General features: G+C 33.4%; 1 protein-coding gene across 5 annotated transcripts in view; it reads left to right on the top strand.

Annotated features, from left to right (window-relative positions):
- Nucleotides 1-26,620, top strand: part of Fap (fibroblast activation protein alpha) — a 72,940-nt gene that overhangs the window by 6,709 nt on the left and 39,611 nt on the right. For 4 of the 5 annotated variants that reach the window (XM_021265581.2, XM_087199518.1, XM_087199527.1 and 1 more), the window contains 9 exons: nt 11,257-11,355; nt 12,273-12,367; nt 13,274-13,348; nt 14,489-14,541; nt 17,887-17,959; nt 18,612-18,732; nt 19,593-19,747; nt 22,853-22,956; nt 24,631-24,766. In XM_021265581.2, coding sequence (XP_021121240.1) covers nt 11,257-11,355; nt 12,273-12,367; nt 13,274-13,348; nt 14,489-14,541; nt 17,887-17,959; nt 18,612-18,732; nt 19,593-19,747; nt 22,853-22,956; nt 24,631-24,766 — 911 coding nt within the window. Of the gene's footprint in view, nt 1-11,256; nt 11,356-11,417; nt 11,506-12,272; nt 12,368-13,273; nt 13,349-14,488; nt 14,542-17,886; nt 17,960-18,611; nt 18,733-19,592; nt 19,748-22,852; nt 22,957-24,630; nt 24,767-26,620 lie in introns of all 5 variants that reach the window. The other variant, XM_087199525.1, reaches the window with a different exon arrangement.

Raw genomic sequence — 26,620 nt, 5'->3', positions numbered from 1 at the left:
AATTAGGAATGTGGAATCAAGTCTAAAAGTTTCTAAAAATCATAAAGAGTCCAAATGAGCATTAAAATAAAACAATTAACATAGTAGACAAAAAGTGAAATGATTTTTTTATAGAACAGTCAAATATTAATCAGTGTATTATACACTTTCCATTATATTCAGAGAAAATAACTTATTTTTTATTTCTGGTATCCTTGTTAATTGACTAAAAGTATGTAGCAAAACCAGAATAACTTATAGTCTTTATTATCCTTTATTCCCATTAAGAATAAAAGGAATAATATTGCTTAGTATCTAAACTGAATCTTCATACACACTGTGATTTTATACTTGGTAAAAGTGATGTGTTTAGAACTCTTTAAAAAGAACAATGTGAAACAACTATATGTCAAAAAATCAAAAAACTTAGATGAAACAGGCAAATTTCTAGAAAATATTATTTATCAAAACTTACTTTAAAAGAAATAAACTCAATAGAACTATAGCTCAGAGATTAAATTAGTCATTTAAAAACTTCCCACAAAGAAAATAATACTAAGTCTAGTTGGCTTTGTTGATAAACTCCACCAACCATTTAAAGAATTATTACCAATCCATCATAAACTCTTTCAATAGATAGAACATTTCCCATATCATTCTATAGACCAGGGTTACCCTGATATTAAATCAGATAAAGACATTGTAGTAAAACTATAGACCAATATATTTTATAAATATAATGAAAAAAATCCTAAACAAAGTAATTTCAAACCAAATCGAGGACAGGGCCAAGTGAAGTTTTTCTCAGGCATGTAATGATGGTTCAAGATTTCAAACATTATTGTAGTGAAATTTATTGATCAAAAAAGGACTAAAATCTAATGATTATTAAAATAAGTACAGAAAAAAAATTTAACAAAATCCAGCATCCTTTCATAATAAAAATGTTCAACCACTAGAAATAGTAGAAAGTTTCTCATAAAAGGAATCTACAAAAAATAATCACATGTAACAACCAACTTAATGGTGAAAGATTCAGTGTTTTCCTGTAAAATCGAGAACAGAACAGTATGTCTATCCTCTCCCCTTCTACTCACAACTTTATTCATAAGTCCAGAAGAGATAATTAGGCAATAAAAAGAAATAAAAGATATTCAGATTAAAAAGAAAGAAATAAAACTCACAATTTGTAAATGACATGATCTTGTTTCTGAAAAAAACCCTAAGGATCACATTAAAAATCTATTAGAACTAATAAATGAGTTCAGCTTACTTATAGAATACAAGCTCAATGTATAAAAGACAGGGCCGGGGATTTAGCTCAGTGGTTTCACTGCCTGCTGCGCAAGCGCAAGGACCGGAGTTCAATCCCCAGTACCAAATATATATATATATATGACAATTGTATTTTTCTACATTAGCAATGAACAGTCCAAATAAGAGGTTCTAAATAAATTGGAAAATATTATCCCATGTATATGGCCTAAAAACCTAATATTTTTAAGATGACAATATTCCTAAATTTATCTACAGATTAAATGCAACCTCTATTAAAATTCCAGGGTTTTTTTGCAAGCTAATCTTCAAATTAATAATAAAGTGCAAGAGACCTGGAATTGCTAAAACAATCTTGGAAAAGTAAACAAACTTGGAAAAAAATCATACATCTTATTTTGAAACTTACTACAAGGCTACATAATCATTACAGTAAAGTACTGGCATATTGATAGATATATAGATTAATAGAATAGAGTTGAGATACTAGAAATAAAGTTATTACACTTATGGTTAATTGCTTTTTTTTAAATTAAATTCTTTTATTGGTACATTTTAGGTACACAACACAATTACATTTCTAATTGGGAATTGTACCTTTGCATAATGCATCTTGGTTCTTATTTTTGCCCCATTCCTAGCCCTCCCTTCACCCCCTCCACCCTTCTCTATTTACAAAGACTTTATTTCCATTTTGTCCATTTCTCAGCATTTTTCCTTTCCCTTCTTTACTTTCCCCTGCCCCTCCCACTACTCCTACCCCTTTGGACCTTTTCTTCCTATTTTGCATTATCGATTATTCATTCTAATCATTGGTACATTTTAGGTATACAATATAATGACATTCATCATTGGAAATTTGCACCTTTACATAATCTCTCTTGGTTCTTATTTTTCACCGTTTCCCAGCCCTCCCTTCAACCCCTCCATTCCTCCCTATTTACAAAGATTTTGTTCCTGTTTTTCCATTTTCTCATATTAATCCCATTCCCTTCTATCCTTTCCCCTAGCCCTCCCACTTCCTTCCCCTTTGCCCCTTTTCTACCTATTTCACATTACCTATTATACATTTAGTCCTTATTTACACTTTCAGTTTTACATGAAAAAATGTTCAACATCACTGGTCATTCGAGAGATACAAATGAAAACAATGGTGAGATTCCACCTCACTCCAGAAAGAATGGCTGCTATCATGAAATCAACCAATAACAAATGCTGGCGGGGCTGTGGGGAAAGAGGAACTGCTCCACTGCTGGTGGGAGTGTAGACTGATGCAACCACTGTGGAAATCGGTATGGAGATACCTCAAAGAACTAGGACTGAAAGTCCCATTTGACCCCTCTATTCCACTGCTGGGGATCTTCCCCAAAGAATTAAAAGAATCATACTACAGTGATATATGTGGGCCCGTGTTCATAGCAGCACAGTTTGTGATACCTAAAACTTGGAAACAGCCCAAATGCCCATCAACTGGAGACTGGATAAAGAAAATATGTTTTTTTTATAAAATGGAGTACTACTCAGCCATCAAAAATGAGAAATTAGAGACATTTATAGCTAAGTGGATGCACATTGAGGCGATACTCTTAAGTGAAATAAATAGGACACACATGTATAAATACCGAATAGGTTAATTGCTTTTTTATAAAAATGACATAACGATTCTGTGGGGAAAATTTCAACAAGCGGTGCTAGCACAACTGGATATACTTGTGCAAATGAATGTTAGACATCTTCCTCAAATACCATATACAAATTTTACTGAAGATAGATCAAAGCGCTAAATATAAGAGATAATACATTAAAAACCTAGGAATAAGTCTTCATTTCTTCAGATAAAGCAATGACTTTTTTAACTATGACCAAAACCACAAGCAACAAAAGACAAAATACATAAATTGGACTTCCTCAAAATTTAACACTTTTGTGTTGCCAAGGACAACATCAAAAAAGTGAAAAGACCACCTACAAAATGAGAAAAAAAATTTGCAAGGCATATATCTGATAAGGGACTTTCATCCAGAATATATAAAGAAATCTTACAACTCCAGTAGAAAAGCAAATAACCCAATTAAAAATAGCAACAATTAAAGGCTGGCTGTACGTTTTCACTAAAGAAGATATGCAAATGAATAACAAACATGTAAATAATGCTCAACGTCATTAATTATAAGGAAAATGTAAATCAAAACCACAAGGAAATACCTGAAATGAAATTGTAGAGGGAACAATTAGGTATCTACCAATGTGTGACGTGAATTGATCTTGGGAATACAGTAAAAATGGAGAAAAGCAGACTGTAGGCAGTGATTTCGTAGATAGAGTTGTCAGGCCTAGGTGTTAGACAAAGAAAATAAAGTAAGAGGGAGATCAAAGATCACTTCAAAGTATTTGAATTGGGCCAGGGATTTAGCTCAGTGGTTCCGCTGCCTGCTGCGCAAGCGCAGGGACCCAAATTCGATCCCCGGTACCAAAAAAAAAAAAAATGTATTTGAATTGAGGAATTGCATGGCTATTAGACAGTGCCATTTATGTAAAACAATCTGGAGGAGTGGCATGACATTTTTTTTGACATAATGCTTTTGAAGTGGCTGTGACATATCAAGTGAAGATGTCAAAAAGGAAGTTTAGTGTATAGGTCTGGAGTGCAGAGAAGAAGCCCAGTGGGGGTTAAGTATGGCAGTGGTGCGTGGTGCGGGATGAGTCAGCTCAGGGATGCATAATAGACACCTAGGAGAATGCAGTGACCTGGGGAAGCGGCTCTTCCTCCTGCCCCAAGTAACAGTGGAGAAGAGCCACACCACAGTTTAAAGTGGAGGTTAGAGGAGGATGAGCTGCCAAGGGAAAATGAATTGGTTTTAAAAATATACAAGATTTCCATTCACATTAAGAGTCACCAAAGTGGTTTTTGCCATTCATTTTCTTACGGATTATGCTGATTCTTTACCATGAACTTTCAAATCTTTAGTTATCACAATAAAGCAAACCTAATTAAAGAAACATAACAATAATATTATAACATACAAGTGGGGCATTTTTATTTTTATTTTTATTTATTTATTTTTTTTCAAGTGGGGCATTTTTAAAGCCTGAAAATTCCTTTGGTATTCTTTGTAGAGACAACCATTGGAAACCACTTTCTTCTTTTTTAATTAATTTTATTAGTACATTTTAGATATACCTAATGATAACACTTAGCATAAGGAATTTGTACCTGTACATAATATATCTTGATTCTTTTTTTCCCATTCCCTTCCCCTCCATTCAACCCCTTTTCCCCTCCTTATTTACAAAAGCTTTGTTTTCATTTTTCCTTCTATTCTCTTTTTTTCTTTTCTCTTCCTTCCTTTCCCCCTCCACCCACCTTAGTTCCCCTTCTCATTTGGAAATTTTCTCCTCATTTCACAATATCTATTGAAAACCACTTGCAGAAATGAGTTACTGCATTCTTCAACTAGCCACAAAAGCTTTATTGCTAATAACCTCTTTGCTTAGATAAAGCTCAAATTACACCACTTTCTCTTATCCTGGGCTTTGGGAAAAATATTCCACACCTTTGTGTGTTGCTTGGTTCCTGTCCATATTTTTTGCATTTAGTTCATGTCTCATTTTATTAAAAGTGCTCTTTTATTTTAAGTGAGAATATTGGTAATGTACCTAGGCTCTAAAATCAGACAAAACTGAATTTAAACATTCCTTTACATGTATCAGGCAAGTTAGCTTATCTCACTAATTCTCATTTCCAAATCTGTAAAATAGTATTCATGGTAGGATTCATAATATCTCAGATTTGCTGTAAAGATTTAATGGAATCATGCATGTAGAGTGCTTGCTACTTAAAATCATTTAGTAAATTATGGAACTGGGTGCAGAAGCTCTGGGTATGGAGCCCTGGAAGGCTGAGACAAGAGAACCACAAGTTTGAGCCTAGCCTGGACAACCTAGGGACTTATCCAGATCCTGTGTCAAAATTTAAAAATAAAAAAGTGCAAGGGGCTGCAGCTATAGCTGAGTATCTCAATCCTCAATACAGCCAAAACAAAAATTTTTATAGATTATAACACTTCCTATCACTAGCATAAAATCCATTTTTTCGAAGTTGTCAGTCTTGGACCAAACTTGACGATAATTGCTCCCACTGGAATATTGTGTACACTTGGTCCTGAGGCACGCGGTCCAGAAATGAACGTGACCCAAGGTGATGTTGCAGATGACCAGAGGCAGCAGGAGAATGGGTGTGCTAGGCATGGGGCCGCCCTCAGGGATCAAGTCAGTGTCTCAGAATGGCCTGGTAACATTGATTCCCAATTAAGTGTGAAATCAGGAACAAAAGACCCGCCAGCCATTTGTATGCTCACTTAATAGAGAATATTTTCTCATTTTATTTCTGATGAATACCAGAACTAATATAAAATGTTTCTATGCTAGTACTTACTTTCAATTTTTTAGAACTAGACAATTAAATGGCAGAAGCAGTCCTAACAAAGAAAATAAAATATTAAGAAAGAATTGGAATAGTGAATCACTACTTGCTTGGAATCATTTCATGAATTGTAATTTCTTGGGTATATAATTGAAATAATTTTCAGCTTTGCTTTAATAAATTGAAAATGCAGCTAATTAAAGCACAGTTAATTAGAGTGTTTAAGCAGTGTATGAATAAGTATGCAAAAGATGGTCTAAATCAAATTTAAGGGCACTGTCAAGAATTAAGTGTTACTGAGTTAGTGTCAGTTATATATAGAAGAAAGATATGCTTTCAGATTTCCTTTCTAATTCCTTTAAACTATTAGAGTTTAAAAATTAAAGATGTCAAAGGTGTTCTTCCAAAATCAAATTCTTATATTTCAGTGTTAAAACATTATTTGGAAAAGGACACAAAATTCATTTAGTAATACAGATTACAAATAGAACACTTTCCAAATGATTGGGACTGGTTTAGTGTGTTTAATTCTTTGGAGATACATTTTATACTGATTTTTACATTAATGCACACACTCAAAACACTAAAAAACAGTAATTCCAATGCTTTCTTCATAATCTTATTGAAATCTAACCTGGAGCAGAGTAAATCCCTTGCCTTTTCTCTACTTGTCCAAGGTCAGCAAAGGGAATAGGTCTAAAAAAGAGCCTATTGGAGGCAATGAGCAAGATCACTCAATTGGAGATAAACATGTAAAAAACCAATTAGCCTTCTTTGACAGCCATCATCAATACTTAGTTGTGGAGTTTACTCTCTCTGAAGTATGGACTGTAGTTCAGACCAGCTTCATACACTACCAGGAGCTTTATAGTCAAGGAGAAACCCCATTGATGGGCACAGGAGTGTACTGAACAGCATAGATTCAGTGAAATCTTGTCAATGGGATTTTGAATTTTTCAGAAGTATCATTAAAGGAGCTTGGTAAAAATTTAAACAGCCAGGATCCATCCCCAGAGATTTAATTCAGTAGGTTTTGGTAAGGACTAAAAAGAAAACTAGAAGCTCCATGTACTCCATGGACCAAATTTAGATAAACATTTAAATGAAATCAAATCGAGGTAGAGAAATAGATATGTGAAATGTACAACATGAACTACAGGGTAGAAAACAAGGACAGGTATATCTTTGAGGGGGAATTATCAAAACCAAGCTAACGCAATATCCATCAAGTCACTTTTTAATCCAACAAATATTTACTGTGCTTCTACTTTATGTAAATGCTATCCTACCTGCTGGGAATACAATAGGGTAAAAAATAAAACAGTTTCTACTTTCAGGGTTAGAGACCTATTCTTTATGGAATTTTTTCCATATGCATATAGAGGTAAAAATATTCATGTGCAATAAAAAAGTGTTGAGGCGGCAAAAAGTCAGTGGTATTCCAAAGTGCCCAATTAAATGATTATTTCTAATCCTGACTGGTATAGTGATCAACATTGATAGTGTAGTGACACATTACCATACATTATTATAGTTATGGTCTTTCTATGGGTAAATAAGACTTGAATGTCAGATTAGCAATTCTAAGTAAACTGGATATTTTATTTTCACTCTAACATGTGACCTAGTGCAACACCTACAGCAGACACATTACCCAGCTGTGCTATGAACATGTGACCACTTTATGAGAAGAATGTAGAATTTAAATCCCTCCCATGAAACTGAGAATGAATTTATCTGTGCTCAGCCCAACACCAACATAATTACACTCATTAAGCCTTGACTACATCAGATATCAGGTGGTTTATAAAGATAACATGAGGTTAGCAGTCATCCTCCCTGATTTGTGCCATGAACCCTATTTCCACATAAATGCAGCTAGCTCCTCTGAAAATGCACTTTGTACATCTACTCACTGCTTCTTCAGTGGTGCTGAGGGTTACCCTCATTATGGAAATTAATCATACAATTAATACATATTTATAATGCTTTATTGATATTTTGAGTCACAATAGTACATATGCTAAGTTCTCTACATAGATTGCTGGCATTGATAACTACTATGCACCCATATAAATAAATGACTAAGGAGGAAGTAATATGAAACGTAAGAACAAGTATAATCTTTCTGAATAATCTAAATTAGAGGTTTAAAAAAGTAAATAGTCTTAGAAACATGATATGAAAAGAAAACTGAGTAGGTACTTGAATAATTTGAAGTTTTTGGTTTTATATGAATTTAATTTATTCATATGGACAACATTGGTACTAGCTGTATTTATGATCATAATTGTAATAGCTGCTTAATGTCCAAAATATTCCAGGTATAACCAGTGAATTTTATTAAAGTAAAATAAACATGCACTTCCACTTTATATATTAATATCCTAATCTGGAGCTGGGTTCCCTTGTATTGTGGTTTTAATTGATATTGAAAAACAACAACAAAAGCAGAAAGACCCAGTGGTTAGTTTGTTTGAAAAACATGATCTAAAATCTTTATCTGAAGAATACTGATGAGTTATGATAATACTAGAAGGTAATATTTATGGACTACGTAACATGAGCTAAATCTTTTAGTTAAATTTTCTCACTTAATTTAAAGTTCTATAAAACTGAAAAATAATTACATCTATCTAAATATGTCTGTGTAACCATAAAGAAAGTTAAATGCAAAGATCCTTAAATAGGAAAAACTATGATACAAGACATTCATTTACCTTAATAAAAATATTATTTCTGCTGGACTTAAAAAGGCCTCACAAGGTTATATGCATTTTTTAATTAATAGCAAATATTTTTCAATTAAACAATTATCTAGTTATTTTGATATTCACAGCTAATAGATTTGCTGCATTTTTAAATTTTCCATCTGGATATTTAGGATTATGGAAACATAAAATAGATGTATCTCAAATGGAAAATAATTTCCACTGCAAAGTGTTTTAATTTTCCTTTGACAACATTAAAAACAGATGGCAGTTTTTTCTTAGGAAAGCTAAAAAATTAAATTAAATACTTAACAATCATTATAATGCCATTGTAGTAAATGATCTTTTAGTTATTGAATGGGAATTGTAGAATCAGTGGTATGAATTCTGCAAATAACCATTCAGTTAAATAGAAATTTCATTTAAATGATTTCATAGTATCACAACCTTACTTAGAATGCAAAGAGAATGCAAGAAGATGGTTACTGAAAAATAGAATAATTTAAAAGTATGAAGTATTCAGTGTCTAGTTGTAGAGAGGCTCACCAGCTGCTTGTGTTCTATAGCACAACCTTAAGAGTAAGTTTTAGTAGGTTGAAACATTAAACAAGGTCCTAATCAAATGTGTAGAGCACACTTGCATCAGTGAAATTCAGTTAAAATATCAGAAGATACTTTTATCCAGTTGACTATTTTTTTCTGATTACATGGTAGTACATTTATGTGACTTCAGAGCAAATAGAGCAGGTTCAGTTTCACATTTCAAATCTAGTACAGCATAGCTGGAAGAGACTGACAGCATCTTCTAGCCAAATCTCTTATATATAGATGAGCAAGCTGAAATGCCAGAAATTGACCAAAGCCTTACTGGAAACAAAGAGAAGAGGCCATATCTTATTCACTCCTTCATCTATCCTTCATTTTACGCATTCATTTATTCAACAAGTATATATTCAATGCCTGTATATGCTAGACACTGGAGAAGTATAGCAAAATAAGACACGGTCTCTGACCTTCTGGTGATTATTTTGATTATATGGGGGGTGGAAGTTAAACATTTGTAAAATAAGCACTCAAATACATACATAATTACAAACCACAGCAAGTGTTCTGAAAGAAAGAAGCATGGTCTATGGGAAATGTATGAGGGAAGTACCTGTCTTAAACTAGGGGATCAGGAAGGAAGCGGAAATTATGAGGCAAAAGGTGAGGATAAAAAGTGGTACAGAAGCCCTGAAGAGACAAAAGAATATTTAGGGTACAGAAAGCCTAACATGTTTGGAAGTGAGAGAATTCGAGAGGGACAGGAAGGGCTGTCTGGTTAGGTCCTCCCAGACCAGCCAGGGTCTGTAGTTCAGGGTATCACTTACGGTCTTTACCTCAAGAGGCATGGAAAGTTTTGAAAGACTTTTAGTGGAAGGATATAGTGCTAGCTCTCATGTTTAAATGTTTGCTTTTCGCCTGGGAAAATGCCAGATTCTTAAATGCTATTCAAAGTATAGGTCATTTCCATTAGTTTTAGTTTGTAAGTAGTGGCCTGGAGAAGGAGATAGAAAAGAGGAATAGAGTCACAGAATGGGTATGAAGATGTCTTGGGAGTTTCTTGCCTTATTATCCCTCTGGTATATTTGATTGTCTTAGGGTACTCTAATGAGCTCTTCTGAGAGTAAAGTCAAGTTTGAAAAACAAAATTGTTTAGAAGTATTCAAATATAACTGAAATTTATTTGAGGTTTGTGAGCAACATTAGGTTAGCATTTCTATAGAAAATTATTCAGGATTTCTAAGATCTTTTATAGAAATCATGTGATTTTTACTTATTTGTGGTCCAATTTCTCTTTATAAAAATACATAGCATCAGAAAATACCTATGTTCATTAATGCCTTTCTTGAGATTTGCAAAGGTAAAGATTCTGGCTGATCTCATTCAACCAAACATAACACTAAAATATATTACTGATAAATCGGTAGAAATCCAAGCCTAGACTATATGAGACAATACAGTGAACTGTGAATAGGCTGAGGGGTTTTTTTATAACTTGTATTATTTTTATTAGTACATGGTAGCAGTACATAATGATTATATTCATTGTGGGGAGTTGGTACATGTACATAATACATCTTAATTCTTTTTTATTCATTTCTCTCCCCTTGTCTTGCTTCCCCAAAATTTGAGTCATTGATAGGAAAAAGGATACACCCCAAGACCATTAATGTTAAGTGAAATAAATCAGACACACATAGCTTAAATACCACATGATTTCTCTTATGCAAGAAACACAAAGTATAAATAAATTAAAGAGCAAAATAAAAGATAGATAATATGAAACAGGGAGGTAGGACTTTTACAAATAGGAAGAGGACCAAGAGACAAGCTCAATTTTTGATACACTTTTCTTTTTTTTTGGTACTGGGGATCAAACTCGGGACCTTGTGTTGCGAGGCAGGCAGCGGCACCACTGAGCTAAACCCTCATCCCCATCAAGCTTAATTTTTAATCAAACTACATGGTCTGTAATCCTAGCTCTGGTACACCTAAATTTGGTAGAAGCTCGTCTCACCTTCCTCCTCAGAAACCCCTAACAGCTTTTCACCACCTGCAGAATAATGTCTCAGTTGTTCTATGTGGTCCTAGTCTACCACCTTCATTATTCTCCATAGGTTTCCAACTATCCCTTCTAGTCAGCTGCCTCTACCATCCTCAGTTACTCTGTCTACAAAAATATTATTAAGATAGGAACCTAAGCATCACTTAACAAATGGCACATCATATCATTATATGAGATAGAATGGGTGAAGGCCAGGCTTAAAATGTATTTGAGTTATCAGCTTTGTCTGTATTAATAGTGTGTTTCTTTGTTTTCCAAAGTCTATTATTCTGAGGGAAGTACAATGAGAACCCTCACACTGAATGATATTTTAAATGGAACATTTTCTTATAAGACATTTTTCCCAAACTGGATTTCAGGTAAGTGAACTATTTCTTTATCTTTTGAGGTTTTTTAAAAATGTGCTTTGTTTTGTTTTTAGTGCCAATACATCTTTATGATAACTAAAATTGTATCCGTTGAAATGAACAAAAAGAAAAAATACTTGGAAAACTCAAGTACCCACCAAGGTACTTTTGATAAGACCTTTTGGTCTGGGTTTGTTTTACAGTAAAAAGGCCAACAGGAATTTTAACAGAAAAGTAAAATTTGAGAAAGCATCATTGAAATTATTTCAGTGTCTGGTACAACTTTTAAGAATGGGAGACATGCATCTACATAGGAAAGATAGTAAGAATTTTACTCAGAGAAATTCTGTCATTAATGTAGATAATCTGAAAAATAGACAAAATCCCAAATTTACCGAACAATAAATCTTTCAGGGTCATAAAATTGATATTTACTTCTTCAAAATAGAATGTTATCTGAAAATCTAATCAAATATATAGTGAGATCAATTAGTTTATGATATTTATACATGCATAGATACAATGCCACCAACAAAACTGAGTAAATTAAATTTTCTCTTAAAAAAATAAAATACATATAAATTAGGTTTGATACTAAAGTAAACAGATCCCAAGTATAATTTATTTTTATTATTGTAAAAGAAAAATACCATTTTAAACTAGTATATTCTCTTTGCAACCCAGAAAAAACAAACTTTTATTCCTAAGCACTCTCAAATCAGTTAGGATAGGGCTGCTTCTAGCAAATATGGCATCTTTATATGAAATAGAAAAAAATATGCTATCTTCTCTTCCATCATCAACTTATTATTCTAAATCTGATAAAGAAATATATACTGTAAAATAAGCCTGTGAAATAAGTGTGCTTTCACCTGTTATCAATTTCCTCTTAAGAGAGATCATGTCAAATTTTGCTTTTTTTCTTAAAGGGGAAGAATATCTTCATCAATCTACAGATGATAATGTAGTATTATATAATATTGAAACAGGAGAATCATACACAATTTTGAGCAATAGCACCATGGTATGTATCCAGCATCATCTTCCTCCTCAGAAACCTTTTCCAGGTCTTCACTGACAAAGGTACAAGTTCAAAATCTTAGCACCGGATTAGAATTTAACCTGTCTTCCCAGCTCCATCCCCCACTGTCATACTCCAGTTCTCTCTTCTGGTTGCACTAGACTACTGTTCTGGCCCTCTTAAGAACTGAGTGTCTTTGCCCCCTTTTGGAAATAATATGGCATAAGATAAGAGTCAGGAACTTGAAGTTCAAACACTAGTTCTGTCAGTTACCAGCTATGGAAACTTGGACAAGGTTCTATACTACACAGACTTTCCTACACCTCAATTTCCTTCTCTGTAAGGTGAGAATAATAATACATACCTCTTTGGTTTAATATAAGAATTAAATGAAATAACATTTCAAATTCTTTAAGACAGTGCCTAACATACAATAAATGTTCAATATATGGAGGGTCTGATATACAAGCACATGTTAAACTTTCCCTTGAGCTTTCAGCGCTGCTACTTTCTCTACCCTTAAAAGCCTATTTATCTTTTCAAACTAAGTCCAGATAATATTCTCCTCATCTGTAAAACCAATTATCTTTCATTTGGATTCTCTCACTTCTTCCCTTAATGCTTTTAAATGCTATAATGATTCTCTCTGATAGAAATTTTTAATTTGTAATGTTACTGGTTGACAAGTCTAACATTATAAGCTTCCTGAATTCACAAAGTCTATCTTATTTGTTATATCTCCCCCTCAGTAATAATAGTAAGTTTCTTTATATACATAGAAACTACATAAACATTTTTAATTCCATTAAAATTATACATAGGAGCTTATTGATGATTTGAAATTTTAGAACCACAAATTTTTACAATCCTTTTTTTTCTGTATTCTAATAAACTTCTTCATAATTTCAGAAAAGTGTGAATGCTTCAAATTATGGTTTGTCACCTGATCGGCAATTTGCATATCTTGAAAGTGATTACTCAAAGGTATTAACTATTTAATTTGGGTATGTCTGATTACATCTCCCACTAATCTAAAGATTGCTTTATAAAAGTAAGAGGTAAAGGGCTGGGAATTTAGCTCAATGCTTCTAGCGCCTGCTGCACAAGCCCAAGGTCCTGAGTTTGACCCTTGGTACCAAAAAAAAAAAGTAAGAGGTAAATAAGAATCTATCTTCATCTTTATTTAAGAAGTAAATGAACCCAAAAGGCATAACTGAAACATACACAAATGATTTTGAATTTTGCATTCTTGTGCATTCACTACTTGCATTCTATTAACAAATAGTGGAAATTACTTTCTTCTGGGAAAGAAAATCACATTTGTGGGGACTGCTATCTATCAGAAGAGTAAGAAATATCCTTGTATTTCTAAAGCTATTACATGTTTTGTTTTGTTTATTTTGCAGTACCAGGGATCAAATTCAGAACCTTCCACTTGTGAGCCATTAGTAATTCTTAACAAAGTTTAACATCATGAAAGTTTATTAGTCTAACCTTGAATATTTATTACAATTTAAAATGGAAAACATACAGTGTAGCATTATTTTCATGTGCTCAAACCCAATAACATATAGTCAGTGGTGGACAAGGGTTTAAACCTATGTCTTTGAAAGCCTAGTTTGGGAGTATTCCCACCAAACTAAACTATTTATTATTACTAATTTCCCCTTCTTGAATGAAGATATAGAAGCATATTACAATAAAACTATATACCAAATGAAATTCTGTTTATCCAATTTTAAAGGGTATCATTATATTTACCAAGATACAGGGTAATCTCTATGGGCTGTGAAAATCAGAGATTTTACTTCAATACAGGTAAAATATAAAGGAAAATGTCTAGGACAGAAGGTGTCAAAGGTAAAGTTTCTGTATTCAAAAATGACTTTGAATATCCTTTTTATACAGTGAAAGTCGAATCACTGCTGAGATTGGTTCTGGAACTTAGACAAACAGCACGAAAGTCCACAGTAAAACTGAAAGGAAAACTTGGTTTGGAATTTAAATTATGTGAAAATAGGTTTTTTATAATTCTGAATCTTGAGTGGGTGATCTATGAGTGTACATTAGTAATAGGAACTTTTTAAAATATTGTAATCTGTCTGCTTCTCTTCCTTCTGACAGCTTTGGAGATACTCTTACACAGCAACATATCACATCTATGACCTCAACAATGGGTAAAACACCACTATTTATTAACATTACTTATCAAATACCTAGACTTTTCCATCCTATCTTTGAATTGAGGTTAAGACTACATTTTCTTGTTACTGATTTTAATTTCTTATTATTTTATGATATGTGAGAATCCATAAAACTTGAGAAATTAAAGGAAATATTTCTATGGCATATTCACCTCTCCTTATTTGACTAATACCAGTGTGCATTTTATACACCATATAGTTTTGGCTCTCCTACTTTCAAAAAGAAAGTTATAGTTATGCTATTTATGGAAATAAACATATGTAGTAAAAGGATAAAAACATGCATGGGGATGAGATACTATTTTCAGGAGAGTGGCTACTTCATTGGAGGGAGGCAGAAGGAAAGAAGATCAGTACAACATTATCTGTGTCTGAACACATACTTCATTAACTGGTTCTAAATTGATTATTTAAAATAGCCAAATCTTAAAATAAATTATTTCCAAAATGTCATAGTGTTTAATTTAACATTTATAATGTTAAATACACTTCTAAATTTACATATATAAAATTGTCATTTATTATATTGTTTTATTCTTCTGTATGTTAAAAACTATTTAAAACTGTCCTCATTTATAAGAAATAATTTAAATGAATGCACATGTAGGTCAGGACTGAGGGACAGAATTGAGGCACAAGAAAATGTATAAAAGGCCCAAAGGCAAGGGAGGGTACTGGGTGCTCAGGAAGCCCTAAGTCAATGTGGCGGCGGCAGAAGGAGGGGCCTACTTACCAGAGGGAGGTTGTATAAGGTTGGGAAGGAGTTGAGGCCAGGAAGCATGAGCCTAATAATAATAAAGAAACCATTAAAAAGAGTTTAGATTTCTTTCTGATGACAATAGGAAATCACTGAAGGGTTTTAAATGGGAATGACATGATCAGATTTGCACTTTAGAAAAATCGCTCTGCCTAAATGTGGACAATGAATCGGTTTAGTTACTCATCTTAATGTGATACCTTCTTTGCTGTTACATAAAACGTAAAAATAATTATATGGTTTGAAAAGATCTTCCAGTCTATTTCCCCCTTTGTCTAGCAAGGGAAGAAAAAAAATTTTTTTAATTATCTACTTCTTTTAAATATGCAGACAAGAATAACTGATCTCCTTAAACTGTCAAATTAAGAAATAGGAGCTGCTGCTTAATGTAGAATCTAAATCCACCTAATGGATTCTAAATATTTCTCTTCTCTGTATCATCATCATCAAATTCAACAGGTGTTTATTGAGCACCTAGTATTTGAAAAGCGCATATAAGAGAGTTCCAAATGAATTTAAGGTACCATCTCTACTCTAAGAAAATGTTAAATGAATGAGGTGGAAATCTTTGAATATAATTTTCCCAGACTTTAGCCATATTCTTGTTTTTCTTTTAATCATTTTGAAATTCTCTATGTCGAGGTTCACCAAACTGAAAGGCACTCTAAAATAAAATGACAATATTAATATTTTAGTCATGATTTGTATAAACTTTGGAACCTAAATCATATTAAATATTTAGCTCCTCTGCAGTGAATTTAACTAAACCACTATTTTATTTTTCTGTTTTCTGCACAGCTATCTAATTTCCCAGGGTTGTTTTTGAAAAAAAAAAATTTTTTGGAATACAGCATAATTTAAATCAGGACAAAATTTGTTGAGATTCAAAGCATGACCAAATGCCACTAATTTTAAGTTGTTTATATGCCCTGAAGACTATAAAAATCTAACAGACAAAATGGAAATTGTCCTGGTTTCAAGCTAGTTAAAGAACACTTAGGGGATAGCTGCATTTGTAAAGCATTCTCCTCTACCATATTTTCTACCATTGATGACTCAGAAACATAGAAAATGGCAGATGTGGTGGCTTGCCAGTGATGAAGAGATGTTCACTGAGATTTTCAGCTTGGCACTGTCTACAAAATTGCATAGTTTAATTCACCCCATATAGAAAGCTAAGTCTGTGTTAAAATGGCAAAGATAACATGAACACTGATGTAAGACAGAATGGCAAACCCGGTGAAGAATATTTCTGAGTCATTATCTTGACCCTAATCTCTTCCGTTCTATCCTGACCTCCAGGGGTCAGACATGTGTGACCTTTTGTGCTATCCTCTGGTTGTCAGAGTTCCATTGCAGCCACCATGGTCACCTTTCTCCAAGGACATCCCTCTTCCTTCTCTCGTTGACTGCTAGGTATCATGCTGCATGACCTAATAAATTAAATCAAGGTAAAGTGTGTTACAGGTCTTCTTTGCTATCTAAATGTTCAGCAAATAAGAAAAGCATAAATGTCAGGCACAGGTTAGATCCAGTTTTGAGAGACTGGGATAAGGGTGCAGAGGATCTGGAGGCTTCTCCAATTAGACATTGGAGGCAGACCTTGTTTTCTTGTCCCACAGAAACAGTCTTGATGAAACTATTAATACAAACCTCAAGAGGATAAAGCAAAACATGTATATGGCATCCGACGACTTTTAACACATAAAAATCCCAGTGTATTCTTGCTAAAGAACTACAGAAGCTCCATAATGCAAGTCCCTCATTTTGAGTATTTGCAGAATTATGCCATGACTCTAAACACCAGAGTGAGATTTTTGGCCACTAAAATATTTGAAATTTGCCCATGGGTGGAGAACTTTGCAAGCTTAAGGCATACTGCCCAGTATAAGATCTGTTTTTCAGTTTAGCTTGAGATCAGATGTTCCTTTCCTTTTCTGCTTTCAAGTCAGATCCCTGGGGAGATTGTCAAATGGCATCTTATTTTCAAAAATTTGAAATGCATATGCATTCACAGAGATGGGGGTTGTGAATGAGAATGTGGAGGAGCACACATTAAACTTCAGCACAATTATAGAATTTCAGAGCTGGAAGACAATTCAGCAACCATCTTAATCTGATGTGTACAAAGTTTACAATCTCAGGGGTTAAAACTTGAGCTTAAACGGGGGTCTGCCAAAAACTAACAATGTAATCTTAAACAGTTGTATCGTCTCTCTAAAATCACAATTATTTTCTGTAAAATGAAAGGATTCTGTTAGTTTCCAAAGATGTTCCCACAGTCTATATTCATTTGCCTCACTGAAATGGCCTGAAAACTGAGCCTCAGAAAAGTTAAGTGACTCTTAAGAAGTAGAAAAATGACAACCATCACTCATGTTTCCAGTCCCATGATCTTGCAGTCTTTCTAATAGCTTTCTATTAGGTGTGTGGAAACAAAGATATTTTTATAATTATCATTAATTTTTATAGATTTTTTTCTGCTTACGGACTTTCTATTTGCACTGAACAGAATGATTTGTTTTCTTTCTTTTATATTCTTTTTTTTCTTTTCCTTCTAGAGAATTTGTAAGAGGATATGAGCTTCCTCGTCCAATTCAGTATTTATCCTGGTCGCCTGTTGGGAGTAAACTAGTAAGTGTTTAAATTATGGAAGCGTTTAATCATTTAAATAAAAGAGGAGTCATTTGATTTTGGCCTTTGTTAAATTTCCCTGCCTGAAAGAAAAAAAATACATTCATGACTATTTTAGTGGTTAAAAGCGGGAAGAGTTTGGATAAATTGAAACCCATCTGAGAATTCCGCAAAATCTAAAGCTCATGGATAGACTTCTTTAAATATCGCAGTCAAAAACTTTATCCTTATACTCAGCCAGAATGTGTTGTGCCAGAAAACTCAGGAAAAATATGGTTTTCACAAGTTTCCCAGACTAGCTTCAGACAACATGAAATTTTGTCCAAGCTCTTATTTAAGGGCTCTAAATAAAGATTATATCTGGCTAGCTATTAATATTCAGAGATTTATTTGACATTCTCTCAATATGCATAATTATTTATTTGGGTAATAAAACTAAAATAATTATAGACTTTATTCTTTTTAATATAGATTTTTAAATTATAATTGATGTTAATATGGGTTGTTTGTTTTTTAACCTGCTAAAATATTTTAGTTGTGGGTCTTTTTTGCAACTGATTTATCACTCTTTAAAGGTCTTACATGAATGATTAAAACAAATATATAACTTTCATTGTATTTCCCCTTATTAACTAACTTCCACCACTTCTAGGCATATGTCTATCAAAACAATATCTATCTGAAACAAAGACCAGAAGATCTGCCTTTTCAAATAACATATAATGGTAAAGAAAATAAAATATTTAATGGTATCCCAGACTGGGTTTATGAAGGTAAGTTTAATTCTTTTTCAAGTGCTGCTGTTTTAAGCTTTTAATTAAAAACAATTTCCTACATTCACCAAGATTTGTTTTGATAAGTAGTTGCATTTCTAGAACCTGCTATTAGATTATGAACAGGATGTGCATATATTAAAAAAATCTTATCAGAAGATTAGTAGAATTTATTTTCATAAACATTACTATAAAATGATAGTAATGATTTTATATTGCAATAAGTATATGGTCCTTTGGTGTGATGTTAATTTTTTTTTTTGAGATAGAAATCTTTCCCCCCCAAAAAAACTACATAACTATTTGTGCTATTTTGAGGGAAACTGTTCTTAGTTTTTGATACTGTCTTGAATTTTGTCTTCATTGTAAGCCACGTAGGATCCAGGATTTCACTGTACTTTAAAAGATCCCTGTCTTTATAAAGATATGTGTGTTTATAAAATATATCACAACTAACCAGATAGATAGATAGATAGACAGATATTCCCAGGAGAGAAACTCAACTTTCAGTGGTTATCTCACTTTGTAGTAAACTGCAGTTCTCCCAGTTTTAGCTACTTTAGGTTACTATAAAAACCAAAAGCTTCCCTGAGGGAAAAACTAGTTATTGTTGATGTGTTCATTATTTATTTTTAAAATTACATTTCTGATTAATGTCAAATGCTCACAAGACTGATGTTTGATATGAGATATAAGATAAGCTGTTCTCTTAATTCAAACTACTTATTTTTTAATAACCATAGTATGACATATGTCACAGCTATGTTAAATAAATTATTTCAGTCAATAAATAGCTATTTAGAAGTATTTTCAATGATTTTGAGTAAGATGTAATTAATATGCAAGTACTTATTTTTCAGAGGAAATGCTTGCTACAAAATATGCTCTCTGGTGGTCTTCTAATGGAAATTTTTTGGCATATGCAGAATTTAATGATACAGATATACCAGTTATTGCCTATTCTTATTATGGTGATGAACAGTATCCTAGAACGATAAATATTCCATACCCAAAGGTATGTTGAATACTTTTAGCAAATGCCTTCATTTCCTTGGTGTCAAAATGAGCAATCATTACCATGAATAGAGGTGGGATCAACAAGTTTGGAGAGCTACTTGTCCTTGTGCATTGTAAGGCAAACAGTGTACTGTGCTCTATTGTTGATATGGACATCTGTTGCTTTGGGCATCTGGTTGTGCTGGATGAAGTAGTCTTTGCAGAATCTTTGAAAAACATATGGTCTAGATCATGGAAGAAAAACAAGCTTAACTTATTTTTAAATTTTTTTATATATTTCATGTTCCAAATTCAGGGTAAAGTTCTGTTTTACAGTTCCCTGAATTCTCATGTAAATGAAACTAGAATTGGAAATAAAAATGTTGAGTCTGATGTTCTGTCAGGTAGAAGCAGGAATGAGTTATGGTCCTTTGTGGATACAAAAGTTAAGATTGTGAATGTCATTTACTTCCTTCAGGGAATTAAAGAAAATAAGCTGGTATGTTCTTGCTTATTGACATTTTGGAGTTATTATTCGACATTCTTTTTATTCAGCCTATGTCTCCAGAGAAGAGACCTGAGCACGCAGTAGAAGAATGGCCAAACCAGAGTGAAAAAGTGTAGCCTAATTTTAACTTAAATCACAAATCTAAAAGAGATAAATTGAAGCATAAATTCGTTCACCTCTTGTACAAGGAACTGGATGTGATTTTAGGACATGGGTTTTCGTCCTTGGCTCTCTATTTTTACTTGTCAAGCAGAACACTGTTATAGATTGACCCAGAAGGTCTCTATATGTCACAACATGGATAGATGTGGCATTTACACAAGGAAATTCTGAAGCAAGCCAAATAGGTCATAGAGATAAAACTACAATTGCACATAGCCTACGGTTTATGTTAAAAATCATGGTTTTTTCCCTTAAATTCTTTTATTGGTACATTTTAGGTATACAAGACATTTACATTTATCATTGGGTGCTTGTACCTGTACATGATGTATCTTGGTTCTTCTTTCTTTCCCTATTACCTGTGCGGCCTTCACTCCCTCCACCCTTCCTTATTTACATACAATTCGTTTCCATTTTTTTTCTTTTCTCATAATTTTTCCTTTCCGTTCTTTCCTTTCCCCTTCCCCTCCCACCACCCCTACCCCTTTGGACCTTTTCCTATTTCAAATTATCAATAATTCATTTTAATCATTTTAATCCTTATTTACACTTTCAGTTTCTCACACTAGAGAAACTATTTGGTATTTACACGTGTCCTATTTATTTCACTTAAGAGTATTGCCTCAACATGCATCCATTTAGCTATAAATGTCTCTAGTTTCTCATTCTTTATGGCTGAGTATTACTCCATTTTATAAAAACACACATCTTTATCTAGTTTCCAATTGATGGGCACTTGGGCTGTTTCCAAGCTTTAGCTATTACAAACTGTGCCACTGTAAACATGGGTGCACATATATCACTGTGGTATGATTCTTTTAATTCTTTTGGGAAGATACCCAGCAGGGGAATAGCTGGGTCAAATGGGACCTCTAGCCCTAGTTCTTTGAGGTATCTCCATACTGATTTCCACAGTGGTTGCACCAGTCTGCACTCCCACCAACAATGAAGAAGGGTTCCTTTCTCCCCACATCCCTGCCAGCATTTGTTATTGGTTGACTTCGTGATAGCAGCCATTCTTTCTGGGGTGAGGTGAAATCTCAGGGTTGTTTTCATCTGCATCTCTCAAATGACCAGTGATGTGGAACATTTTTCATATATTTATTTGCTCCTTTTACTTCTTTGGCTGAGAAATGTCTGTTCATTTCGGATGACTATTTTTGAATTGGGTCTTGAATTTGGGGGTCTAAAATTCATGTTTAAACCAGGCATGGTTGTATACACCTATAATCTGAACACTCTAGGAGACAGAGAATAAAGGATCACAAGTTCAAGCCTAGCGTGGGCATTTAGGGACTTAGCAAGAATTTATCTAAAAAAAAGGAAAGACTCAGGATGCAGCTCAGTCTCAGTGTAAAGCCCTGGGTTCAATCGCAACTACAATAATAAATTAATAAATTAATTTATTAATGGCATATATGAGATGAATGTTTAGAGAGGAGACCTCTCAAGGACTGTTTAGAAAGTCGGAAAACTGAATATGCTTGGTAGTGGTAGGCCTGATTCTTGAGACCAAAGAAATAAGACTTAAAAAGAACTTGAATCCTTGGGAGAGTATATTAGAGCAAGAACAGATAAGAAATCTCAGAACTGAAGAGTTTCTACAGGGATGGGAAGTTGGGACCCAAATTCTCATGCTTCTTTGAAGACTAGTTTCTGAAACATCTGGTGCTGTATAGAAATATGGGAAAATTCCAAAGAAACAAGGATTTCCCAGCTGACCCGGGGAAGTTGAGAAGACACTGAACATTACTTCAGAATTCAAACAGCATTGAATCATTGAACACTCTGTATTTAAACTTTGCAGATTTAAATTTTATTATAACTGTAAAACTATCATTCTGTATTAAAATAACAGGAATCCTAAGAAACTGTCTAGGCATGAGCTATACTGTCATGTAAATCTTAGGCACACAGTAGTGCAGAAAACACAAAACAAGAAAAGTGTAAATCCCATGGACACTTTTTTTGGAAGTGAAATCTTCCTAATCTTTTGGGATGGTAACTGTAGTGATGCAGCAGCTTACTGAGCATTTGGTGATTGTCCTAATCCAAATTACATGGCAATAGCAAAGAGGATGCTTCATTTATTTCCTTTCCACTCTGCTCTCAGACCAATCTCCCTCCCTCCCTACACTCCTCAACACACAATGATATGACTATTATTATTAGAGAGAACTATTTTGAAAATCAAAAATGTATGTGGATTATACAACTGCAGTTTTATGTCCCAAACATTTTCCCTTATAAATCAAAGCTCTCTCATCAAGTACTTAAAAATATGTATTTTTCTCTGATTGATACAATATTTGTCATTGCCCTGAAAGTAAAAATAAAATAAAGTTTCTGGTCACATATAAATAGGGTATCAAAAAATATGCTTAAATTCCTAAAGTGTCTATGAGGTGGTAATAATTGGGATTATATAAGCTTATATGCCTCATTTCTTGGCAGGCTGGGGCTAAGAATCCTACTGTTCGGATATTTATTATTGATACCACCTACCCTCAGTATCCTGGGCCCCGAGAAGTGCCAGTTCCAGCAATGATAGCCTCCAGGTAATTAATCTCAGATTCCTCCATCTTTATAACTGAATTTAAACACTTTAGAGTTTGTTAATCAAGATTTACTCTCACAAATTGGTTTTTTAAAAGAAGACCTTTTACACAAATTAAAGTGATCACAGGAACAATCTAAGCAGGGAGATAATACAATGTTGTACAATATACAACATACATATGATACATGCCCTCGGCATGGCTCCTTTTAAGTGTGGTGTACTTTCCTTCAACCAAGGCTTATATAGATCTATGTGCATCATATGCTCATGGTAAACAGGAAAAGAAAAGCCAACCTTCTCCCAATATTAATTTGTTTAGCAGAAAGTTGTCTCTTTTCAATTACCTGGTAGGATTATATTTAGAGAATATGTATGGGCAAACAGGGAAATGTATTCTCACCTCACCAGCGTGATGGTTTATGTAGCTCTTTTCTGATTAACCCTAATTACAGCAACTTTCCAACCCTCAGTCAGTCCTCTGGTCTTTCTTGTTGAAATGGGAGAGGGAAAGGGGCTCTATACCCTAACCTTTAAGCCTCGTTACCACTTCCAAATTCCCAGATCAAGAGTTAGTCTTCTTCTCCTGCCCCATGGAGAAGAATCAGCCAGATCTGAAAAGTTGATCTAATTTCCTAGGGAAAAGAACCCATTAGAGGCTTCTTCTGGGTAAACCTATTTGGGGTAATCAAAAATAACTTTAACTTTTCAAGTTATCTTCTATCTCCCAACCAAACCTGGTTGATGGAAACATGACTGAATATACCATTTAAAAAGTCACTATTCTCCTTAGGTGGAAAATAGACTGATAGAAAGAGTACCATACAAGGAGTCAAGAGATTGGTTTTAACATGTAAGATACTAACCATTTATTGACAATAGGCCATGTATTTTAAACATTGATTATGTAGCAGGCATAATTTTAAGCCCTTTTAGATAGTCTTTACAGGTTGAAAATTAGTAATATTATTATTTCCATTTTATGTAGAAACAGACAGAATGGTTAAATAATTTGCCTGAGGTTATATAACTCACAAGACATACTGCCAGGATTTGGGCCTGAGACTCTTTCCAGCTCTGTAGAAGTTTCCAAAGTTCTGTGGTTCATTTTACACTGATCTTCTCTATCTGCATAGCATCATCAGAGTCAAGTAATCATTGCTGCTCTTCATTGAAACTACTATGTACCAAATACTATTTCAATTATTTCCGATACATCATCTGATGATTATAGTAATCCAAATTTCAACACTAAACAGCTAAAGGTCAACTTCCAACGCAAACTTGTCTGGAGACAGAGTTGGTGTTTTTGTTTTACTTGACTCTCTCTGCAGTCATTAAAAAGTAAAACATTGACTTTCCCTGTAAAAAATAGCAAATGTAAGGCTTTGCTCCCTTTTAGAAGGACCAATAGCTTTGGTCTATTACTTAAATTATTTTCTAAGATGTGAAAGTTGAAAATGGAGAAAAAACTGCAAGTATGAGTATTAGATCAGTGAACTCTCACAGACATTTTAAAAAATCAGTAGACAGAGTTAATATCCAGAAATTGTGTATTCCTTATTTACTGAATAAGTATCCCATAATAAAAAATCTTTAGAAAACATACATAATGAAATTATTTAAATGCAATATACATTCATGGTTTTGACAACATGTTTTGATTTATTTGCAGTGATTATTATTTCAGCTGGCTCACATGGGTTACTGATGACCGAATATGTTTGCAGTGGCTAAAAAGAGTTCAGAATGTTTCAGTCTTGTCTATATGTGATTTCAGGGAAGACTGGAATACATGGGATTGTCCAAAGGTAAGACATATTAATACCACTGATATGTATTTCTGAAAACTGAAGTACAGTAGTGCAGACTCATTTATAACTAAAATTTTATACTTTAAAATCAGAATTACTTCATCCAGCTGATGACTGCTTTACAAAATGCACTCTGTATGCATAGAGCCAGCACTTCTATTAAATAAATAGGATACATGGTGTTTTCTTGAATGACCTTAACTAGAAATTGAGTGAAAAACAATTAGTCAATATGACACTGGGAAACCTAGGTATCTGGTTCTCTATTAGGATGCACATCCATCTTTTGAGATTGTAAGATTAACAGTTAACAGAAGCAAAATTATGAAGACAAAAATATAAAATGTTTCTACTAAAGAAATAGATATGTTTTACATAAAATAATCAGAGAAGAATGCCAGGCACGGTGGCACATGCTTATAACCCCAGTTCTCTGGGAGTCTGAGGCAGGAGAATCTGAAGTTTGAGTTAAACCTGAACAACTTAATAACTTAGCAAGAGCCAGTCTCAATTAACTAATTAAAAGGGCTGGTTATGTAGCCCAGTGCAAAGACCCTGGGTTCAATCCTTATACAAGCTGAGTGGGAGAGTCAGAGAAGATATGTGAATGAGGCATGTTCTTTCTATTCAGTGTCAAAATTGAAAAATAAAAATTTCAAAGGAAATGGATATTACCAAAAGAAAGCCAAACATTTCCATTTTTTAATCAAAAGTGGATGACTGGGAACATGACATGAAATATTAGATCAAATTTTCCTATTACACAGTTATCTTAGGCCAGTGTCTTCTCTTTTGGGGGAAGGGGAACTTTATAATTTTGGAATAGATCTACTACCAAAATAGCAGCCAAATAAAAATCCACATATAATCTATTCAAATTAATGAGTCAAAAACTATTTCTCCAATCTGAAAGCTCTGAAATATGCCTGTTCCTAGTACTTATCTTAGACATTGAGAAATCCAATATGTTTTCTTAAAATAGAAAATTTGATGGGTACATTTCATGAGATTTCAAATTATGAAGAAATGTTTCATTAAACCACATATACAATAACCTATTTGACAATGTAAGAAGAAAAGCAGAGAGCAATCAAAGTATATCACCAAAGTCCATCTTGAAATGAGGACACTGTGTCTTACAAGCAAAAAGTCATGATTCTTTCTGGAAGTATATTAGTACTATCGTAGTCAAAATTACCTAAGCTAAAAATAGTTTTTAAGTCACTACTGTGAAAGTGATCTGACTAATTCTGATGGAATATGTAAGAAGCTGATTTTTAGAAGAATATGTTAGAAGCTGATTTTTATCTTATTTATAGTTTGATACACAAAGCAGAAAGCTTTGGCTTAAATGCAGTACCATAGCCCCCCAAAAACAGGGAGAGGGCTGGAGGATAGACTGATCTTAATTATACTTAGTTAGAAACCATTCGTCTAGTCAGCTTTTGTCAAATGTATCTTTAACACTTTCACTAAATTGAGGTATCAGAAACTACTGCTTTAATTTTATCTGTTTGAAAACTGTGAGACTTATTTCGGCACAATTATTAGCTAATAAAAGTCATTTAAAAATTGATTGTTTTTGAATCTGAAGTTCTAATTTATCAAAATTTAAGATATCGTTAACCTAAATAGACGGAGCACTTAAAAATGCACGTTCAATGTAGTATAAAAGTCCCTGCAATATAAACTTTAGCCAGAAATCTGAATAAACATAGAATTCCTCTGTTTCAAAATAGTCTGCTAAATACATGGGATACATTTTCAGGTTTGAAAAGAGCAATGTTAAATTTTCCAGTAACCATAATCATGAATGACATGTGTTTGCGTTCTAAAAACCAATCATATTTA

The sequence above is a fragment of the Heterocephalus glaber genome, unplaced genomic scaffold (assembly GCF_053883595.1).
Source record: "Heterocephalus glaber isolate CG9 unplaced genomic scaffold, H.glaber_assembly_v1.0 deba00000347, whole genome shotgun sequence".
Classification (NCBI taxonomy): domain Eukaryota; kingdom Metazoa; phylum Chordata; class Mammalia; order Rodentia; family Bathyergidae; genus Heterocephalus; species Heterocephalus glaber.
This window is presented reverse-complemented; position numbering and strand designations above follow the sequence as displayed.